General features: G+C 46.7%; 1 protein-coding gene across 1 annotated transcript; it reads right to left on the bottom strand.

Annotated features, from left to right (window-relative positions):
* Nucleotides 1–783: 783 nt before the first annotated feature.
* gnb1l (guanine nucleotide binding protein (G protein), beta polypeptide 1-like) lies at nt 784–19,913 on the bottom strand. The gene is made up of 7 exons (XM_080852197.1): nt 19,852–19,913; nt 17,674–17,827; nt 17,082–17,204; nt 16,447–16,609; nt 12,580–12,672; nt 7,445–7,660; nt 784–2,071 (listed from the first exon to the last, which is right to left on the bottom strand). Exons 2-7 carry the CDS (start codon nt 17,781–17,783, stop codon nt 1,805–1,807), a joined length of 972 nt encoding a protein of 323 aa, XP_080708323.1. The 5' UTR covers nt 17,784–17,827; nt 19,852–19,913; the 3' UTR covers nt 784–1,804.
* Nucleotides 19,914–23,217: the final 3,304 nt, after the last annotated feature.

Genomic DNA, 23,217 nt, shown 5'->3' with positions numbered 1-23,217 from the left:
TGTAAAATAGATACATTGCCTATTACACTTAGCAGAGAACACCTAACACCAATACAACGGTTGATGAATTTGTAAAAATATGCCGATTTAGAAGAAATAATGTCCACATTATCAGCATAACCTCTGAACGCAAGAGCCCATGACAAACATGCTTTAGGTGTTACCTTAATCTTAGACGCAAGGGATACTTTGCACGGACTTCCTAAACGATCTATCATAGTGATTTACACTATAGCCCTCACTTCTTTCAATGCCCATCTACCTCCACACAAGCGCACTTGATTTATCACAAAATGGACGGAAGTTGCCCCATGTCGCCTTTGTTATCCGTTCAAAGTAAGACAGGGAGTTCGGAAACCATTACAGATAGGGGCAGAGAGAGAGAGAGAGAGAGGGGAAAACAAATATGCCACAGAGGTCATAAACTGAGGTGCTGAGGGGTCCCGAGTTGACAAGGACGAAGTCGGCGGTGGAAGATACACTAATGAACTGTTTTGTCTTTCCTCCCTTGCTCTCCCATGTGTTCTGTAGGAGAGAGGAGCCTTTGATTTTTCGCCTAGACTTCCTGTACAGTCGGACGAGATTTTCTAGTCGGGAGGGACCTTTGAGACATGGGTATTTTGGAAGCAGAACGGCTATGTGCTGTTTGAAGTGCCGCCCTATAGATGATTGCTGCTGCTGCTATTATTATTATTATTATTATTATTATTATTATTAGGAGTAGTAGTAGTAGAAGTAGTAGTAGTAGTAGTAGTAGTAGTAAACATGTATCACATTTCATGATAGTTACGACCAGTATTTTATTAGTTGGCCCTAGTTCACCCTCAGCATTCACTCGAGGATTAAACAAAGCACAATTATGGAGGAAGGTAAAAAAATGAAGACGATATTATGTGGAAAATATTTTGTCAACAAATTATTCCAAAATACATTGAAACAAAATGCTATAAAGACAATGTTTTATATTATACTTCACATTTTGCTTTGGACAGCAAAAGTAAAGGACATGGCTTAAATGTCCAATTTTATATTATATTGTACCCCGTAAATCAGCAAAGATGATTCAATAAATGTCCTAGGCAAAATCATTTTAGACAGACAGATGCAATCAAGCAACAGGAGCCTGAAGTTAGAGACCCAACTTTGTCCCTACATCAACACAGAAAGCACTGTCTACCTAGCAGGAGGGGAAAAACTAAAGGTAAACTCCTCCAATGAATCTTGGTAACAAACAGCCTTGTCTCTGCTGTCCGTAGACTAGTGATTAACATTGTGTGATGAATGCGGGGTGGGTCAGACTAGAGGGCAATGGTAAACTGAGGGTGGGGGGGTTGGGAACACTGGAATACCCTGGAACTCAGGTGCAACGTATACCTCAGGTTGAAGCTTGCTGAAGCAAATCTCAAAGCAGAAAAGCAAACAGTATGGGAGCTGTAGGGTGAAAAAAAGAGAAATCCTCTGCACCAGACAGATTAAAAGATATAACATTTCCACTAGCAGAGAGAGTCAGTGCTTTTACTGTGGTAAATTGCAGGAGAGCACAGGGGTGAGATTTGTACTTATTTACAGATGGCTGACACGACCATTTTCTCTAAAAAGATTGCTAAAAGCAGTGAATGGGAGGGGTTCTTCTGGTGTCCAAAAACAACAGATCATTCAAGAGATCTTTCATTGGAGCTATAAAAAAGCTCCGAACTTGCATTGATAAAAAGGAAAACTACAACTATGTTTGGAAAGCAATAAGGGTTGTCAACAACAACAACAAAAAAAAAATGTCAATTGATGAACTTTGCGATGGCCTCCTCTAGCTTTGGTTGTATATGGACCAGACGCTGATGCGCTGGTCTTTGGAACCCGCGGCCATCACTCTCTTTGCAGGGTCAGTGTGGTCAGAGAATGTTACACTCAGCACCATGTCTGTATGGCACTTCAGCACAGCCAGCGGCTTCAGCTTCTTCCAGCCGAACACGCGGATCTGGTGGTCCCAGCCGGCCGACGCTAGGATCTTACCATCTCCACGGACACAGAGCTGAGAGATCCCTGGGTTGAGCAGTTCCACGGACTCCTGTTGCTGTAGCGGGAAGGCAATGCCAGAGAGTCAAACACAGTGAGGGCTTCAGATCAACACACACACACACACACACACACACACACACACACACACACACACACACACACACACACACACACACACACACACACACACACACACACACACACACACACACACACACACACACACACACACACACACACACACACACACACACACACACACACACACACACACACACACACACACACACACACACACACACACACACACAAAGTCCAAGGTGGTTAGACATGCAAATCCCCTCCAGTATCAACATCAGCCAAAGAGGAAGCAAATGATAACATTTCATATTAATATATTAATATATCTTTTAATACGTTGTCAAAGCAGAAAACGTCTCGGTTCACATTCAGAGAATCACTTAATTATTGTTTTTATGAACAGAACAGGACTCAATTATCCTACCGAGGACAAGATTACTGGAGGTCACGTCAAACCGCAATATATTAATCCAACAATATGTGCCGATTATTACAGCTGTAATGAAAAGTAGGTAACATACAATGTGCTTCTTTGAAAAAAAGAGCTTCTGAGCTGTCCCCTACACATCAGTGGGTCTGCTGATTGAGGCCTAAATGAAGGACTAAATAGCTGTTGAACCTGGCAGAGGAAACCTGCGCTCGACTCCAGGGACTCAATCATCAGGCCTAAAACATTTAGGCACGAGTGGGACGAGAGAGCGGTTCGCTGGCGACTATTTGGTTTGGAGTTAAAACGCAGTAATGGGCTGGCTGAGTTACCTTTGTCACTTTGTGTGTGCGCGTCAGAGAGGGGGGTGGGGGGGGGGGGGGTAGTAGGGGGATGGGGGCGTTCAGCATTCTGCTGAAAACTTTTGTTTGCAGAGCCCGTGTTGCTCTAAGCACATCTGATTAATTACATTTGCATTGAAAGGTCTGGTCAACAGAATAGGGGACCCAATAAATACACATTGTAACGCTTGCCTGCTTAAGATTACTGCTCTCTGGCTTTTCGCTGTGATCTACCGAGTCCTTGAGACCACATCCATCTCCCTAATGGACAACATTGTGACTTATCATAAAGTATTACTGAGAGATCATTATCTATTGCCGTACTCCTGTGGACATTGCACAGATGCGTCCTCGAGAATTACAAGTACCCCACGAGCATGCGTGTGTGTGGAGTTCCTGAAAAAGTGTGTATGTGAGTGTGTGTGTATGTATACAGAGCCTAAAAGCTGAAAGCATCTGGTATGATGCAGAAATCAAACTGGACAGCGTAAAATCGACTTCATAGGCTGTGTCCTGCGAGACTAATGGCCGTTCGCGGGGGAAGACATTGAAGAATTTGTCCGCGTGCTCCTGTTCCGGACTGGAAAATCAGAGACATTCGCCGCTGCATGTGGAAGATATAAGCCAGGTATTCCGAACCCAGGCGGATAGAAGAATGTGTCAGTAGAGAGGCTGAGCACAAATGCAAGTTTAATTAAGAGAAAGGACCTGATGCCAGAAGAGGCAGGAATGATTCCTGCACCATGATGCTGAGGTTTGAAGCTAAACGAGGAGTATAGAAAACAGCCTAATATTTTCCTCAAGCACCACTTGAGTGACTTGAGAGTGTGTGTGTGTGTGTGTGTGTATGTGTGTGAGAAAGCAGCGTTGTTGCAGAAATGGGACGAGGAGAGAAAGATGAATCACTCAGCGACGGAGCTGGTATGCTTGAAGCAAGCGCCATCTGCTTTGCATTACGCAGCTGATAATGATAGGTTAATGTGTCTATTTTTGTTTGTTTTGCTTCCCTGAGTTTGTGTCAGGGAAATACATTAATTTCATTAAGGGTCTGCTCTTAAGCGATAAAAAACGGGTCCACGGTTGTTTACATTGCAAGTGTTCCTCAGTTGGATTGCTTGCCAACTTTCTCCCTGTCGCTCCTGGAGGAGGAGGAGGGGGAGGAGGAGGTGGCAGGGAGTGGGGGTTAGGAGGCATAGGGAGGAATACTTGGCCTGCCGCTTTCCAGAACATTCTCCGGGAGACACTGCTTCAGGCCGGCGGCATCATTAGCTGCAGCTCCGTCATTAATAAAAGCAGCGGGCTCCCTCGTGGGAAACTCTGCACACACCGCTCGCTCGCCTCCCCGACAATTAAGCTCCAGTCATCGTGAAGATCGCTCTTCGAGGCTCCATCTTTCATTCTTCCTCTGTTTTAGTGGTCCGACACTGCCTCGGGAAGAATGCACGCCAGGCCCGCGCTGTCAGCTTGCCAGCGGGCCCCAGCAGTCCTGACTTGCTCCTGCTCTCTGCTCTAGCTCTGCAGCTGGGGCCTACACAGTTCCCTGGGTAAGGCCTCACTTCGCCAGGGCCAATAAAAACGGAGGGAGAGACTTTCTTTTCTTGGCAGGCGAGACTAGGCCGGCCAAGCGGCTGGCGTTCAAAGAGACGGAGGGAGGGAGGGAGAGTGATCGACTGGCGGGGTCTCGCGCCGACGTAAGGAAACGCGCTCCGGCCGGGACCTGGCACGGAGGGCTGACTTCACACCGCTCCATTGAAAAGAGCAATCATCACTTGTCCACTCTGGCTTGTCGGTCCACGAGAAAGGAGCAGGAGGTGTCTCCCTCTCTCCCTCCTGGTATTTTTGACACCCCCCGCCCCGCACCCCCGTGCACCCAATCCCACCCCACTCCCTACCCTCCTGACTTGTACCCCAGCACGGAGATTACAGGCTTTTGTCACCTGGGCTATCAAAATGCAGGCATGTGTGTGAGAGAGAAGGTGCACGGCCAGAGAAGACAGAAACAATTTAAAAGAATTAAAAGAATCATATTGTTAAAAAGGTCAATCACACCATCCTAAGACAGATGACTGGAATGGAGTGGGTGAAGGTGGGAGTGCATTTTCAACATAATCTTTCTTTCTTATTTCACTTATTTTTTTGTAGTCATCCTCCCTCCCCCTCCATTTTCATTCCAGATGATTGCTCTGTCGGAGCTCTCTGACCTCAGCTCGGCCGTGTTCACTGAGGGAGCATTCCTGCTGAGCAGGTATGGCCTGCGGGGCGGACGGACGGGAGACGGACACGGGGATGTTTCATAGCATGAGCTGTAATGCCTGTTGTATGATGGGGAGGCAGCGGGGTGGAGGGGCGATCCACCTGCGGTAGCTGTCAGTGAAGCCTCAGACGGTGCTTGCTAACAGCCATGCTTGATTTGCCCCGCTAATCTACCTCCAGCTTTCTCTCTGACTCCCTCTCTCCCTGCCAGCCCGCAGTTCCTTTTGTTAACTCTCAGTCAGGCCTTCTCTCTCTCTCTCTCTCTCTCTCTCTCTCTCTCCCTCTCTCCCTCTCTCTCCCTCTCTCCCTCTCTCCCTCTCTCCCTCTCTCCCTCCCTCTCCCTCCCTCCCTCCCTCCCTCCCTCCCTCTGCTTGGAGAACCCTTCCCTGTGTTTGTCAGCAAACAAAACTCCATCCAGTAATCCCAAGTTACCACAACACCTTTCCTGTGCAGAGTACCTGCACAAATTTAGGAATCAGCACAAACACAAACACACAAATACAGAACATGTGTGTATGATCAGTCTTTTTCTATAGTCATTTGGGGTTAACTTCAGGTCACTGCTAAGTAAGACCTAAATGCAGAAAGAAAATGGAAGATTTTGAGAAAGGATTTAGAGTGAGAAAACAGAATAAAACAAGAAGGAGGAAAGAAGAAGAAAAAAAGAAAGAAAGAGAGGAAAGAAAAAAGCTAGAGAGACGACAACAGGCAAAGCAAGAACTGTGTATGTGAGTGTGTGAACGCATTAGGAAGGGGGAGGTTGATGTGAGCTCTGGGGCCCCTGTGCCACTTCCAGCTCCTCAGCCTTAGTGTGGGCCCCCGCAGTGAAACCGCTGTGCCTCTCACTGCAGATATGCCTCCTGTTTGCTTAGTAGCCTCCAAGATGGGCCGCTTTTATGAGCTCTCACGGGCAGATCGTCCGCGGCAACGTCAGCATCCGCACAGCAGCAGCAGCCGCAGCTGCCTCTCTCAGTGTCACTGGACACCACTGCTGCTGCGACCACACACACACACACACACACACACACACACACACACACACACACACACACACACACACACACACACACACACACACACGGCTGTGGGAAGAGCAGGGGACGCCTGTCTGGGCGTCACACTGCGCTGCACGCTGGGATAATTTAAAAGCCCCCGTTGGCTCCTTCTCCGGCTACTTTCCCACCTCCATCTTCAGCAGACACACACATTAAATCAATTCTGCATGCGCAAAATAAACCAAATAAACCTGTGCTGCCTCGTCTTTTTCACAATATTGAATACAAAAAAAAACACTTTTTCCAGTAATACAGGCAGATCTATTTTCTTGCTCAAAAGGGAGGGAGGAGGAGGTTGGCGAATATTTGTAATTCATCCGTTCATTTGTAAAAAGTGTTGGAAAGAATAATACCCCCGGCCTGAGCACAGGAGCTGTATATCAGACTCCGCCTGAATCGCCGGCTCTGTGTGAAACGGCGGGCGCAACAGAAACTGACACAACATACGGCTCTCAATGAGGCATCACCCTTCAGATGCGCTTGGCTGTTACACAAGATGATGGACGGCCCAGTTGTAGGGTACATTTGTTTCTTGTTGGTGTTTTTTTTTTTTTTAAGTATCCTGAATCTACGAGTGCTTGCTGTTTGGAGAGAGAGAAAGAAAGAAAGAGAAAGAGAGTAAAAGAGAGAACGATGGTGGGAAAGCTGGATTCTGTGCCAGTGTTCTGGAAAAAAGAAGTGCAGGGGCAGGCCGAGAGCAGGGCCCGCTGTGACAACCAAGCCAAGAAGGTCCATGTTTTTTTATTGTAGTGTTGCAGGGGCAAATGGATTTTAAGGGGTTGTAAGAGGTTGTAAGCAGGGCCTTATTTATGTGAAGCAGGGGTACTATGTTCACCACGGGGTTCATACCCACAAATTCGACAGTAGTAGGTAGGTGGTTAAAGTGCAAAGACATGGTGGGGTTACTGACTAGGCTTTCTTCGCCCTACACTGGAAAATATCCAACACCGCTCATTCCTAGCTTGTTAACTTGAGAGCACTTGAGACATGCTATCTAAGAGTTATCTTTTCTTTGTGTGAGTGGACCACCGTGCTATGAGGACTGTCCCCTGTCACTAGCTGTCAATAAACCACAGCTGATTTCTCTAGTTTGTGAATTCTGTCCGAGGGATAAAGTTCTATTAAAATCCACAATAGCCACTAAATTAGTCGCTAGAATGTAAGAGTAAATTGCACTCTACTAAGACATATTGAGCTCATAAATTCCCCTCTGATTCACAGTGCACCGACTTAACAGTGAGAGGGTGAGAGAGTGGTTAGCCTTCTCTTACCTGTAGGTTCCGTTGGCCATCAAGCGCCCAGGAGCGGATGGTGTTCTCTGCAGAACCTGAGGCGCCGCGCTGGCGGTCGGGGTCGAAGGCCAGGGACATGACGGGCTCGGGGTGCACACGCAGGCTGTTGAGGGGACGCCCCAGGGACACGTCCCACAGGAGAACCGAGCCGTCCTCATACCCAGCCACCAGCAGAGGACCTTCCCCGGAATCTGGCTGCCGAGAAAAGAGGAAGAGGAGAGGGAAGAGAAGGTAAGTAACAACTGATGAGAAAAGAAAGAGCAGTAAGAGAAGGGATGTGAAGAGATACAGACAATTTAAATAAACATAATCCTGGGGAAAAAGAATAGAGAAGAAGTGACTAAAAATCAGAGAGCAGAAAGGAGGACAACAAAAGAGAAAAGAAAGGAAGCAGGACAGATAAAGGAAGAGACAAAGACAGAAAGCAAAGGACGGCCACAGAAGCCGCAGAGCAGAGGTTATCAGCGTGAGTGAATGACACTGTTAGGGGGGGAGGCAGAGAGAGGGAGATAGAGAAAGAGAGGGACAGGGAAGGAGAGAGAGAGAGAGGGAGGGAGGGAGGGAGGGAGGGAGAAGTGGCGGAGCAGGGGTTATCTGGGAGAGAGCGCAGCGCCACACTCTGTGCTCCATTAATCAGCCTCTCCCGCTGGCAGCCTATTACAGCGCTCGTCACTTTACTCCTCATCTGTACGGCTCCTGCTGCACTCTTACAAAGCAACACACACACACACACACACACACACACACACACACACACACAGCAATATCCAAACACACACATATATTCGTGCATACACACACACACACACATATATTCACAAACAAACACACACATTAAAACACACACATACAGCCACACACACAGATATACAGACACACATATGCTTAACACATACACACACACACCTATATCCAAACACACAAATATAACCAGAAACACACACACACACAGACACTAACAGCAGAGCACATATATCCACATAGACAAAAACATCACTGAAACACACAATCAGACAATGAAGACAAGAAGGGGGTCATCGTCCTGTGTCTGCACACATGTAATAAGACAGACGCATCGCAGACACAATAAATTGTGTAATGGGGCCATTGTGCGCACCCACTTGTTTCCATACAAACACAAAGTCAAGCAGACAGACACGTACGCCCAAACCCAAAGCAACTGTATTGTGCAAACAGAAAGCTGGAGCTTTTTCCTCAATATTGTCTCATAAACAGGGCATAGACCTCAGCCCACTCACTGTGGTCTTGAAACACAGCAGTGGCACCAGGCACTCCAGGACCATACACAAACACACACACAGCCTCTCAAACACCCAACACACACCTCTATTCTTACCACCCCCGCCCGCGCACACATTCACACAACTTAATACACACAAACAACCACACACACCATGCCTTTTTTTTACTCATACACCCACTCAACCCCCCCCCCCCCCAAAAAAAAAAAATCACACACACACACACTCTCTCTCACAGACAACACACACACACACACATTCATAGACTCAATGACCTTGCATACTCTCAGGCTAATGCTACGGTGGGAGCGTGTGTTTACCTCCGCGGCACTCGCCCGGTGAGAGGCATGTCGAGAGGAGGGGAAAGCCCTGCGCTGGGAAGCCCAGGTAGCGGCAGGCTCGTAAATCACATTAGTAGATAAAGCACAAACATGAAGGTGAGATGATAAAAAAGACGCGCAGGCACGCCATATATCAGGGCAGCACTGCAGGGGCCCTCCGGTCTGGCAGGGCAAAGATTTACAGTGGAAGAGGAGGAGCCCTCCCCTCCTCCCTCTATCCCCCTCTCCATTCCTCCCCTCCTCTCCTCTCCTCCTGCAGGCTAGACATTCATGCATGGCCTGTGGGGTCTTAGGACACCACACCACGGCGTGAGAGAGAGCAGCTCCTCTCCTTAAGGTGAGCTCGTAACTCTCCGGCGGAGGTGGAACTGCCGCATGTAGAGAAGGGGGAAAGAGAGCTTTGGTTGGCTAGAGGTCAGACTCCTTCGTTACCTGAACTGACGGGTTGTAAAAGTGAGAGCTCCACCCCAAGCCTTGGTGGAGCAGAGACACGGAGCGTGTGCTGTTGCTTTTACTGGGGAACGTAAAAGCGAAAGCCTTTACATATTGTCTGCCCTGCAGGCAGTGAGCACAGCCCGCGGAAGGGAGGAAAAAAAAATTCTTTCCTGATGCGTAAAGGGCGGCAGAAGAGTGTGTGTGTGTGTGTGTGTGTGTGGGGGGGGGGGCTCCCTCTTTTTCCCACCGTCACAGTTCCCCCACCTGCCGTCACACCCCATCCCCAGCCCGTTTTAACAAATTATACACAGAATCATACACTGACACATCCGCGCACGACAAACCCAGCGCTACAGGCCGTACAGCAAAAACAAATAAAAACATGGGCAAATCAAACCGCGCTGCCTCATAGACAGTTGTTAAGCATTACCGTCTGGCGACCTCCAGCCCCTGCACTTCAGTTAAGTGTAGGAGCTCCCTGATTGATGATGTCACGGGTCAGAGGTCGCGGAACCCTGGGAAGACAGGTTATTCATTATATCCTCCGCAGGCTCTTCTACACGAGTGCGCTTCGCCGGGACTAGGGGGCTCAAGCCTCAGAAACAGATTCATCACGCGCACAGCTGGGCAAGGGCAGGGCTGGACCAACCAGCCCCACAGAGTGCTCTACTGTAGCTCAAAAAGCCGGTAGATCACGACAGCAACACCGACCCACCTACCCATCCACAGCTCTGGTTGAGAGGAGGGGGTTCGTCGGGGTTCGTCAAGGGTCTCCATCCCACCCCCCACCCCCAACCCGCCCCAACCCTGGCCTGGATCTGAGGCTGCCTGGGCATGTCAGTGTGGTTAGGGGGTGGAGGGGCCAGGAACTGAGGGCCTCACCACATGCCAGTGGAGCTATGAGCGATGCCTGTGATTGAAGACTGCCATACAGGATGCTGCTGCTGCAGATGATGACGATTCCACACACACACACACACACACACACACACACACACACATCCACACGCACACATGTCCCCAGTTGACAGCTCTCGGGGCACACCACTGAACAGCTGTGCAGAGCTCAGGCCGCTGTCCGAGGAACCCGGGTCGGGGAGAACACCACAAGCAGGGAAAGAGAACTGGGCAGCACATAAGGAACCAATCCCAGCCGGGGCTGCGATGATGTCATGCCCGGCGGGCGACGAGCTGAGAGTGATGGATATCTGTATAGGAACATTTCCTTCTCGCCGCCAGCCTCTGTTCATGTTAAAAGCCTCGCACATCATACATCATGGCGGCTCTAAGCCCACGACTCCCAGCAACACATGGAGACGGTTCCTCCGCTCCCCCGGTTGGCCCATCAGCCAATCACATCGCAGAGCACCCCTTGCCTTCCGGAGCTCGCTCCACATGCTTAGCCTTGAGAAGAAGCGGGTGGAGTGATGTAGGAAAAAAGGAAAATGAAATGAGTATGGAATGTAGTGTCGTGTGAAAAAAATTGAGGGGAAAGACAAAAGTGAAAGAGAGCGTTACTTAATATGGCATTTAATCCTTTCCAAGAGTCGAAGCCGAACACTTGAAGCTCACCAATCAATCTGTTTGCAGATCTCTGTCGACATGACAAAAGATTCTGGCTCAAAGTCACTCAGGCACGGAGAGGGTGGGAAAAATGACTGAAGGAATGAAAGAGAACGACAGAGACAGAGAAAGAAGGAATGAGAGAGCACGAAAGAGAGAGAGAGAGGCATTGTGGGTGGGCCGGGGCAATATGTCAGTGTCTTCTCCTCTTTCTGCACTTCCTCTCCCCTGCTGAGCGCGAGGTTGGGCAAGCAGCAGGCCTCACCAGTGGGGATCGTGTCTATAACCAGGCAACTGTCTCGTGATTGATTGACACCGCGAGCGGGGGAATGTGCCGGGCCATGGGCCGCAAGCGCGGTTTTCTCGCCAAGAGAGGCATGCTTAACACATCTAACGCCTTCACAGCCATGCCAGGCTATTCTCTCTCACACACACTCTCACACACACACACACACACACACACACACACACACACACACACACACACACACAGCCTACTGGATGGGTCAGGTTCTGTGGCTTTCTGCATTTTAACTGTGCAGCAGCTTGCTGGGCCGCATTTTGACAGTTACAGATCGCTCTGGTCGCACCATGAAAGGATCCAGTTTGAAGTGATTTAGTACCACCTTGGTTCCCTGCTTTGATGTCAGAGGCTGCCTGTACAGCTTGTCATTAATATTGCAAAGTTATTAATCGCTCTGCTGGCAATCATCTCTGAAACCACCAATGTCTCTCCAAAGCACCACAAAGAAACGATGAGGAACAGGGGTGGGGGGGGGCACCTTTGTAAACTAACAAATTGTAAGAAAACCAGTCTTGTGGTTTCTGTACTACGGATAGTGCCACCCCAAACTGCCCGCAGCCCATGCCAACGCCGCCGTTTTGATGCCAGTTGCCATCAAAGCTCCTATAGGGGCCCATCCTGTTTATTTTAGTTTAACTAGGGGGAAAATTGTAACCACGACCCTAAAAATGATATTAATTAAGATCGAAAATAATTACAGGCTTGGTTGCCCTGGTAGCGTGGGGAGGTTTGGAGGGGTGCTGAGGAAGTCAAGCCCTTGACAGTGTTTACAAAACACTGGGGTGGGCTCTTGGATGCCATCCCCAGCTTCAGGCTGATAAACAGCCCTGAACCCCAGCCCTTCCAAGTGCACTAATTACAGAGCTGAGCCCGACAACAACGAATTGACAAAAACGTCACTGGGGGGAAAAAAATAATAACCCCCGGACAGGTTAGGTCATAAATCCACCTCCTCCTCCTCGCCCAGATTTCTCTGATGTGTATATTGAGCTACATGGGTACAGCGACCTGCCAAACTACTCATAACAGGGCTGACACCAAATGTGATGTTTAAAAGGGACTCGGCGTGTTGTTTCTTCCTGTGCCAAACAGTGGAGGAACGCTGGTTATGAAAGATAGCTAGTATGATGAAAGGTAACAGGAGGCCCTGGAGTTCAGTTGAGGTGAGGTAGGATGGGATTAAACAATAGTGTGCTGCTGTTTCCTTACCTGCCATATCTTCAGGCACATGACCATCCCCAGCTTCTTGTCAGGTTTCAGGGTGCAAAGTGGCACCTTGCTGGACAACTCCAGGACCTTCACCTGCAGGAAGAGCATCACAAGGCGACTCTATATTAAGGAAGCTCAGAGAAGACGGAGTTCTGTGGTCATTTACATTTGCATGATGAGTCTTTTAAAATAACATCCTCCAATGAAAGTTCTGTCTACATTAGTAGTGATGGACAACAGTTGCTTCAAAGGACTTACTCCTAACAAAGACCAGTTCTTCCAGACAAACACCAGCGTTGATTCAAAACCACATGTAGTTCTTCCAGACAAACATCAGCGTTGATTCAAAACCTATGCAGTGTGCAACGTGCAGACAGTTATCTGTTTGTCATGTCTGTCTCTCCTTCAAAGTCTTCTCTGAAAGTGAGAGGGAGGGAGAGAGAGAGAGAGAGAGAAAGAGAAAGAGAGAGAGACAGAGAGATAGATAGATAGAGAGAGAGAGAGAGAGAGAGAGAGAAAGAGAGAGAGAAACCCTGGCCCTGCTTTCTGAGGACTGTTTCCAAAAAGCTCTCTGTGTTTTTATTCTGATTCATCAAGTTACGACTTGATTCGCCCCATCTGACACGGAGACTGATCTTACACAATACCTCCAGCTCGTAAAACACAATAGGAAGCATAAAAGTTGTTCCTATGCCCCTATGGGGTAGATCGACAATCTGCGGCCGTCACCCCACAGTCTATAATCAATCTGGGTAAAACACACTGCCCCACTTCCTGAACACGCTGGCAAAGCCTCTAATAAAATACACACAGGTACAATGAAGCCCACGAGGCAAAGAGCCTGCCAAACAATTTGGGCTGTCCCATTGGTTGATTGCGTCTCCCATTGATGATCGAGATAGATCCTCATTAAGTGGTGCATACGCAGGCCTTGTCTAATGAGCAATTCATATTTTAGCAGGGTGCCACATCTGTGCCGTATGTTTACCGGTGCTCGCCCAAACAAGGCTGGCTTTGAGAGCTCGGAGCCCCAGGTGCTGGCCGGTCTCGCGTATGGCCACTCGCTGCCCATAAATAATGCACCTTTTGCCTTTCGATTTAAGCAGTGTGGTTGAAGGGCACTTCACTTAGTGGCACCAATCTTGAGTTGGGGGTAAACACTAAGGTTGAGGACTGGCCTGTAACTGAAGGCACTTTGGGGGCGGGGGGGCAGGAGTGTTTGGGAAAGTGGAAATTGATGGGGCGGCTCAGTTTCTACCTCTGGGTCCACCCTTTCCTTAGTTTCCTGTTCTGGGCTTGATGGATGCAAGTCACTGCCTATACTACCTAGGGCAGCCAGTCTTGGGATGTCAGTGTGCTCTTAAGGAAGGAGCTAATTAGGTTTAATTAAAAAGCTGATGATTCTACTTTAAATTTCTTCAGTAGGCAGAATGCCTTACTGGTAACAACGGATCTGAAGATAAAAAGGCTTATTCACAGCCACCTAGCATGCTAAATGGAACTTTAAAGGACACATACTAACAAATCTTTCAGGTGCTTAGAACACTCTTAAAAAATGGTTTATGGTTAAAAAGTTGAAAATGGTCTACAAGAACCATCATGACACAGACCTTTGTTTGGCTTACGCTTTCCCACTATTTAATGTTTTTGTTATATTTATATAGGTCCTATTCATTAAAGCTTTATACCTTTTAAATAATGTTGAGTGTTTTGTGTGTATTATGGGTCATAAAAAAAAATCCTCTGCTGGAAATCCGATCCACTGTGGTTTTGTTAAACGATAGTGTGCACAAGTGTTAATCATTCACGTGCTTGTTGATTTATAATTACAGCAATCCTCGCTTATGAGACATTAGACATGCCTGTGCAAGAGAAGAAGAAACAGAACTAAAGGAACAACTAGGTACATTGTACTGAATGAATAAAGGTTTTTTCAGATTGGAGTGTGCACAGTGGTGCCATCTCCCGCTGGCCTGTCTCAGGTGGAACAACAGCAGCACCTGTGTTACAGGAAGGGCACGGCGTTGGGTAGATGCCCTTCTTAGACATTGCAATAACAAATCAAAAAGAATCAGTCCAGATTGTCAAAAGCGAGTTGGCAGTCATCACTGTCACCCAAACTAATCTGCCCAATTTCAAAGAACAAGGTCTTTGCGCAAAACTGTTTGTAAAGTCTAGGGCAAGTTCAGGCTTTTTTTCTTACAGGCGGCTATGGAGACTTACAGACAGAGGGCTTCTTAAACTGGCTTCAGTCCTTACAATTTATTTCATGGAAATACGATTCCACGATTTTGTCTGAAGGTTGCTGATTTTTTAGCTCTACAGCCAATCAAATTACACCCCTCCCTTCCGTGCTTGTGTTGATTGGCTGGAATGTGTTGATTGGCTGGAATAGTGTATGGCTCAGTCCGAGCCACTTGTTGTTTCCCGTTTCGATTCAGGACTGTGAACAAACCAGAGTTTTTTTTTTTAGCACATACACAAAAAAGTGTATCGAAGTATAATTGCAGACTGCACCTTTGAGGAACTGAACTATTGTATGGGTACAGGGTACAGGGTGATCTTGGCAACAGATGAGGACATTTTTTTTTATTTTTGCAGACTGCAACCTTACTTTAACCTACTGAAATATGAATTATTTGTAGTTAGTTTATCAAAGTGCAGTTATGCCACTTTGCCTCAAAAAATATAAATATTGAATTGATGTTTCAGTAATTAGGCACACTTAACACATGGCCAGGACCAGGTGTAAATTCTGTTCTTACCAAACATTTAAAAAAATAAATTACAAGAACTATGCACATTTTTCTTCAGATGTTGTATCCTGAATGAGGCCAATTAATTTCAGTGAAGCCAGTATGCAACAGTCACTTCATCTGAGGATTCTAACTATAACCTCCAAGGGCTTTATCATGGGATCCCTCAGGGTAAAGAACAACACCCTCATTCAGAGAGTGTGGTTGTGGTTCAGAGCCTCGGGTGTGTGGCAGCTGAATTGGCTGGGTGGAGGAGATGGAGAGATCTGTGATGGCGTGACTGAAGACTCGCGGCACCCAGACGCCCTCTGCTCTGGCCTGCCTCCCTGCGCGCCTTTCTCTGTCTCCGTCTCTGTCTCTCTCTCCGCGCCAGGTCAGCCTCAGCAGAGACTGCCTGGATCGAGTGACCGGCCCGGCGCTTTCATGTGGGGCAGAGCCAGAGCGAGGGGGGTGTAACACAAATCTACAGGGCAGCAAAGGCACCCAAGGGGTAGGGTTGGGGGGGGGGCGGGTGCTGCTGGCGCTTGGCTCTCCATTCCGCTTCACTGGGCATGGGATGGGGATGACCAATCAGCCACGGAGCTTCTTAATCTCACCCTCACCCCCCTCCCACCACCCCTCCCTCACCTCTGCCCATTAGAGAGAAGAGGAGCTTCATTTTCCCTCAGACTGGCTGACACCACCAGCTTAGACAGTCAGACCTCAGAAGGTAATGAGGGCTCCACCGTGCCTGCACAGCATTAAATTAAATTTCTCATAATGAGAGATATGATGGGCATCACCCCACTTTCCTCCCTTATCTTCTCAATACGTCAAGGAGAGTAGGCCAACTGACTGCTCTGCCCCCCCCCCCCCCCCCCCAACACATAATCACCTTTCTGAGTGTGATGAGTATTAACCATCTCTTCTCTTTTGTATAAATATGCTAGTTCATGAACAGGCGTGATTATAGTTTCGGCCGATAACAGATGTGCAATACTTTTACACAAGAAAGTATGTTTAAAGGGGTCTAGACCAACAGACTGCTCCAGCACAAATACACGTTTCCATGACACAAAAGCACATCATTATTATCAGTCATAGCGGGCATTAGCCATTTCCTCCTCCTTACCTCCTCCATCTGTTCCGAGGCGTATGCCAGCAGACTGCTGCTGGCCCCCCTGCTGAGCAGAGAGCACTGACAGAAGCCCACGCTGCCTGTGTACAGGGAGTCAGAGACGTCACCACGGCCTTCAGCCAGCGGCCACAGGCACACACGCATGTCCCTGCCCTGGCTTCACACACACACACACACAATATTCATAAACAGACACGGAGTGTTGACATACATATGTAATTTACAAAGACTGTAAACCAACCACAGACACATATTCCTGCCCTGACTTCCTAGACTCACACATCCATGGGCACACAAGCTCACACTACATATTCATAAACAGTGTGTTTCTATTCCTTATGCACCTTATTTGATGGATGAATATGAGCTTTCCTGGGAAAATGTGTCCTTTTCTGGGCGATTCCAAACTTTTGAACAGTAGTATAATGTAATCTCCAAAGACTGTAGACCAGACGACTGTACATTTCCCTATCCTGACTTCAAAACGCACTCTAATTTGTGACTGCGACTGCTATTTGTTTTTTTCTTTCTTCTGCAAGATAGCTTTCCTCCTCCAGTGCCATTAGGAGAGCAAGTGAAGCGAGACTGATGGGGCCTTATTGAGTTTCCCTGATGAGAGTTTCCCTTACCTGAGGACAGTTTCTCTGTCGAGTGTGTTCACCCAGATGACGGAGGAGCCCCCATGGCCATCTAGAACATTCTCAGGCCTTCTTGTGTTCAGATTCCATATGTGGACAGCCCCTTTTGTTGAGCTAAAAACAACATACACAATACATGAGCTGTAAACTAAAGATTATTAGAACGGCTATGGACAAAATATGTATACCCAGCACAGTGTCTGATAGGGTTAAAGTCTGGAAATTAGCATTTCAGAAGAGCTTGTCAGTGCTGTTGCTTGTGAGTTTTTTTTCGCTACCAATAACCAAACAATGGCGAAAGATTTAAGTAATGACAGAGAGGATTGAGTTTGATTTGAAATGTCACAATATTGTTATGGCTCCCATTGAGAGGGTGAGAAAAGATGGCATATTTGGATAATTGGGCTGCATTTTTGTCTTAATCCCATGTGTGCAAATATAGTTTATGGATCTTTCTGCAGCATTTGTGTTGAGAACTCAAAGGCTGTCACCTGCTTCTATTGACCCTCATCAGCCAGTACTACAGTGATAGCTATTCATTAGTAGTGCATTTCACCAGCCTACCAACCTGTGCAGCACTCACCCTGAGAACAGCAGAGGGGGGTCCGGCCTGTCACAGCTGAAGTGTAGGGTGTTTACAGCGGCCCCCACCCCCCTCAGGATGCACTGGGGGGCGGGTGGAGGTCTGGCCATCAGGTAAGGACCCACCAACCCCACCCAAACTTCATGCACTCGGCCTGAGAAAAGAAATTGCCACAGGTAGTGTAAAAAAAAATCCTTCAAGCATTGAACTGTTAGCATGCATTAACAGATTAATGACAGAACAGAAATAATAGTGTCTGAGGTCAAGTTGAGTCTGGGTTCATTTTCTTCATTAGTCTCAATCTTGTAGATTCAAATCTTTTTGGCATTGCTTTGGCTATGACTGTTAAGAGGAATTTGTACTAATGTTTCCAGTTAAAAAAAAATGTAAAATAAGAAGAAAAAAGACTGAGTTTGTGTTTATGGTTTGGATTCATTAACATCTCAGCCAGGCCATAGCAAGGACTAGGGCTAACGAGGAGGCTAATCAAGCACTGTTACGAGGCTTCTACATTCATCTTCATCTGTTGTAATAAAAACAACCTGAGCAGAAAGTCATTTTCTCCTCCCTCTGAAATCCTCATATGCTCACCACGAATCATTTCGCCACATTTAAACATGACTACCTTTAACATCTGGGAATTTGCTGTACGTCATGAATATAAATAAAGCCTTTGGGTTGTGGAGAGAAGTTTTTTTTTGTTTCCGTCTCTCTTCCTGCCAGTACGTCATAAATCACACAGCGAGACGAGTTAATTACTGTAAACACAACAGGTTTTATCCTTTGGTTTCATCAATGGCAGGTTTTTCAAAAGGCAGAAGCACACACCTTTTTTATGTGTTCGCTGTAGGCAGGGCTGTACTGGAAAGACAGCCACCCATAAGAATGCAGGAGGAAATAATGTGTCAATGTCAAATTACATAAAATGATTGACTCCAGTGTCTTTTATAGGCACACAATATAAAACTCTCTCTCTCTCTCTCTCTCACACACACACACACACACACACACAAAAGCATAAATTACGATAGAGAATGTTACTAGGTTCTCGCTCAATTCTTCTGCCATGGGTAGCGTCCTTCCAAATTTCCCAAGTACTGTACATCTGCCAATAGAGATAACCTAGGTTCATGATCAAACTCCTCCAGGTGCCGTCTTACTGGCCACTGCTTCATGCCCTTCAGGTGAAACCCAAGCCTGTGGTATTTTGGAGAGGGCCCAGTTCGGAAGGTTAGTGGTTAAATTGTCCATGTTAATCTGTCAAGCGGGGACGGTCGCCGCTGCCCTACCTGCCTAATTAAGAGACTGGAACCGCGGTGCCCTCGCAGTCTGACCCCTCACAAAGAGCACAGTCACGCTGTGTCCTCTCTCCCGCTCTCTGTTTTTCTACCCCATTATTGCTGTAGTCACTGTCACTAAAGCCCCCGAGGGCAGATGAATAGCTGTCCTGCCTCCAGCAGCCGTGACCATCAGATTTCAATCAGGCAGCCAGAGACAGGCAACCAGAGTAAAACTGGGAGTTAAAAACAGCTTGAGTTACGCTCTCTAATCAATGGGGTGCCTTTAAGAGAGAGAAAAAGCAATCACAACTTTAGTCAACATGATCAATAACCAGGCAGGGCCATTCAAGCTGCTTCAAAATGATCAATTTTGAGGTAGGCCCTTAAAGGCAATCAAAGTGGCTTCAAATGAGTGATGGGTGGTTGGTAGTAGTAATAGAGGTGCTTTGCTGTTCATAATATACAGCAATAAAAGCTCCAAATCAATGTACATAGCTTGAGGATTACAAGACTCAAGGTGAAAGTTCTTACTCTGCACCAGTGATTCCAAGTGCATCACTAAGCTAATGGAAACAATGGTATTGTGTACCTATTTTGTTATACTATTTTTGTTCCAGTTTTGGAAGTTGGGGGTGGCTTTTTGCGTACTAGCTGCATAGCATAAGCAGTTTTAGGATTTTTAAAATTCCCTCATCATTGTAGGCTACATCCACACACTGATACGTTATGTGGCTACACCCTTAAAATTGCAAAACTTTAGCATAACACAACAGATATGGCAAAAACTCCCACTAATCTCCTGTCAATCAGAGACAAGGAAGAATAGAAGACCATACAGAACATGAGGGGAGGCTTTTGTACATAACTCTGCATTTTGCATCCCATAGCTTTCTCTCACCTCGTCATCTTCTGGTCACACTGGTCACACAAACCGCAGGCACACAAACACTGAACGAAAACAACTATCCACCTGAGGAGACAAACAAAACAAGCCCGTGACACGCTGTCAATCAAAAAACTCGAAGGAGACCCTGCTATTGTCCCACGCCATGCCACAGACACAGCAAAACAAACTGCCTGTGTAAATAACAGAGGCACGTCTAGTAACAGTGGTCTTCTGCAAGACAACACTAGCTTAAGTAATTCACTTAGTGTGTGTTGAAATGATCATTTGGTATGATGTCTTGGCAAGGCAAAAATGTTAAGGCCCTTCCTACATGTGAGACGGAGGCACAAGTCTATAGCAATGTGATATCAGGGTTAACAACAAGCTTTATAAAACAAAACACCTTAATGAATTAATTAAACAGATGGACTGTGCTCGTTGTATGAATACAAAGTTGACTTTTGCAGGTCCGTCATATCTGTGAGTAAGTGATGGGGTAAGCATGACTCAGTGATTCTTATAATTCAGCCACCGCGTGACAGTCATCACATGGGCCACAAGACAAGGGAGAAGGGAATGAGAAAGACGACAAGAGAGGGGAGCAGAGAAAAAATGAGAGAATGAGAGAGAGAGAGAGAAAAGAGAAGGAAGATTGAGGTTTCTGCTCCCCCTGTAACAGATAAGACAGCTCTGGTAATCTGACTCTAAGTCTTTGGATAAAGCCAGTTTGTCTCTTCTCGGCCCGTCTGTCAACACCTCCTTGGTAATTAGGCCTAATTATGAGAGGGAGAGTTCGCTTCCCCTTCATGTTATTAAATAAGGGCCAGCCTCACCGGCCAGGTATCCTTCAACACCGGCAAGGGGCTGGCGACCTTCAGATCAAACGAAGCCACTATCTGTGCCCCATGGTTTGCTGCTTATATGAGACGGGATCGGGGAGACCGGTCATTTTAATGTGGGCTTCAAAGATTGGGAATAGGCCGTCCGCATTCCTCCGCTGGCTCTGCGGAGCTGGTATCGTGTAATAGGCAGCTACCCACCTGAGCCGAGAGCCGCCCCTGCCCTCCTCCCTCCCCCTTTCTCATATTTTGCCATTCATAAATAAGCCCAAGACATGGAGATCACAGGGAGGTGGCCATAGAAACGGCAGCCCTGTGCCCCATCCTTTGTGAAGCCGCTGCATAACATAATACAACAGCATCATAGAAATACCTTTCACTGATATGTGCATGGGAAAGAGAGAAAAAAAAATACACACAATGCATCTGTTCATGACTGAATAATAACATATTAATTTAAAGTCTATTTGTGTGGTTGAAAAGACTCATACATAGAGCATCACACAGACTTTTCTTTGGACAGCTTGTTGAAGAGCATGCACTTACTCCCATTCCATGTAACCATAGTTAAGCAATTAAGTCATTCCTTCTACTTTATCGAAACATTCTTATCTTGTTTTGGCCTTTGCTTCTCTTCATTCAAACAGAGCTTTTCCGTCACTGGGGGCAACACAGCCTACACACATTAGTCAGCCCTTTTTTTCACTCATCAAACTATTCTAGTATGCAGGGCACCCCCAAACCAGCCACCCAACGAGCTTTAGATTCCCTTTAGCAGGAAAGAAAAGTGCTGAATGGAAAAGGTGCTCCATTATAAAAAGCCAGTTAAATAAACAACATAGGAAGTGCACAGGATTCACACCCTTTATTGTGCAGTCAAACATGTGTAAGGGGTGGAGGGGGGGTAGGGTGAGGCGGTTGGGTATCTTGGCTGGAAAAACACTCCTGTGGAAGTTATAGAGGGTGAAGTCAGACCCAAGTGCACCAACACCCACCGCCACTCAGACTGTCAGAGGGGGAAGAGGCTGTATTGTTCCTGTCAATGGCGTGAATGCTGCATTGGGCCGCCAAAGATAAGGGCTGAATGCAGTCCCTCTGTCAGGGAAGCCCACTGATGGAGCACTTTGTCACTTCACCCTGATTTAGCGGGGGCTTACCGGTGATTACCAACAAAAGGATCCTACAGGTACCTCTCCTTATCTAATAGCATCAACGTCAGTTTCCTTCCCTTGGTGTTTTACCTTACACATCTGAAGGAGGGTAAACAATCTGACAGTCTGAATCGCTCTTTGCACAGTGAAAATTACGTTTAAATAATGTGAAGATAATAATACAATTAAAATTCAATATATGGTGAAAACACTAACAAAATATCTACATAAACGACGTAGTAATTAAAAGTCGGTGCATCAATGTGATACTAACGTTAACATAGACCACTGCTTCTTAACTAATTGAGATGGGCTAAACACGCATCCCGTGTTTACATTTGGTAAACACAGCAAGACCTTCTGGGAAACTACTTAGGCACTCGCACTAGCTCAAAAACAGCAGAATTCACCTGATCTCCACACAAACTGACCAGTTCCCTTCCTTGATAACATTCTTTCGGTAACGCTATCTTACAACAGGGAACGCCTCCTGGTTGACCGGTCATAGAAGACAAAACTACAGGCTTAGACCAGAAGGCGAACAAGTGCAAATATGAGCCAAAGTGTGCACGTTACATAATCACGCTCCAGATAAACATTTGACAATACAACAGCATAAGCTCAACGGAATGATACCTGAATGGAAGACGCGTGGATAGAAAAACATGCGCCATTGAACTTGAAAGACCCTAGAGAGCCAAGGGCTGCCCGTAGCATTGCCTGATTAAAAAAAAAAAAAAAAAGTTACGACTAGCGCCTGTCGGTCTCTGCCGGATGGTGGACTCACAAATGCAATGGGTCAAGTCTACTTAGAAGAAAACTTGGATTACAGATTTTGAAAAGAGAATTGTGTTGTGTTTGATTAAGGAAAATATCCTGTAAAACAGAGGAGTGTAATGTTTTTTCTTTTGTTCTTGAAAAACAGATTTAACTTCTAAATATAAGGAGAACCTACTGAGCAAACAGATAATCCTTTTTTTCTTAGCCTAATTGAGAAAGGAGAGGGAGGAAAAAGAGACAGGTCTAATCCACAAAGCACACACTGTTCTTTCATAAATGCAGCAGGAGAAACCTTTATTTGTCCATTCCTATCATAGAAAAGGGGAGGTTTCAAGCTCGGCTGGGCCCGGGCAAAAAGATTAGATGAAACCAGAGCATTTTAAACCTCTTTAGGGGCCCTGGATTAAGCTGGGTGATGGCTTCAGAGTGCCCTTCCCCAGTAGTCCTAAAATGAAACAATAAAGCATACAAGTCCACAGGTGTTTGTTCAAATACTTGGGAATTTGGCATGAAGACTAGAAACATTTCACAGCAGACATTTGGGTTCCAGGACTTTTTTTAAATAACCCCTTGTGCCCCATAGTAATCTAATAATACAATGTGGCATT

This window comes from Sprattus sprattus (genome assembly GCF_963457725.1).
Source record: "Sprattus sprattus genome assembly, chromosome: 15".
Lineage (NCBI taxonomy): Eukaryota > Metazoa > Chordata > Actinopteri > Clupeiformes > Clupeidae > Sprattus > Sprattus sprattus.
Note: the sequence above shows the minus strand (reverse complement) of the source record. Positions and strands in the feature narration are given on the sequence as shown.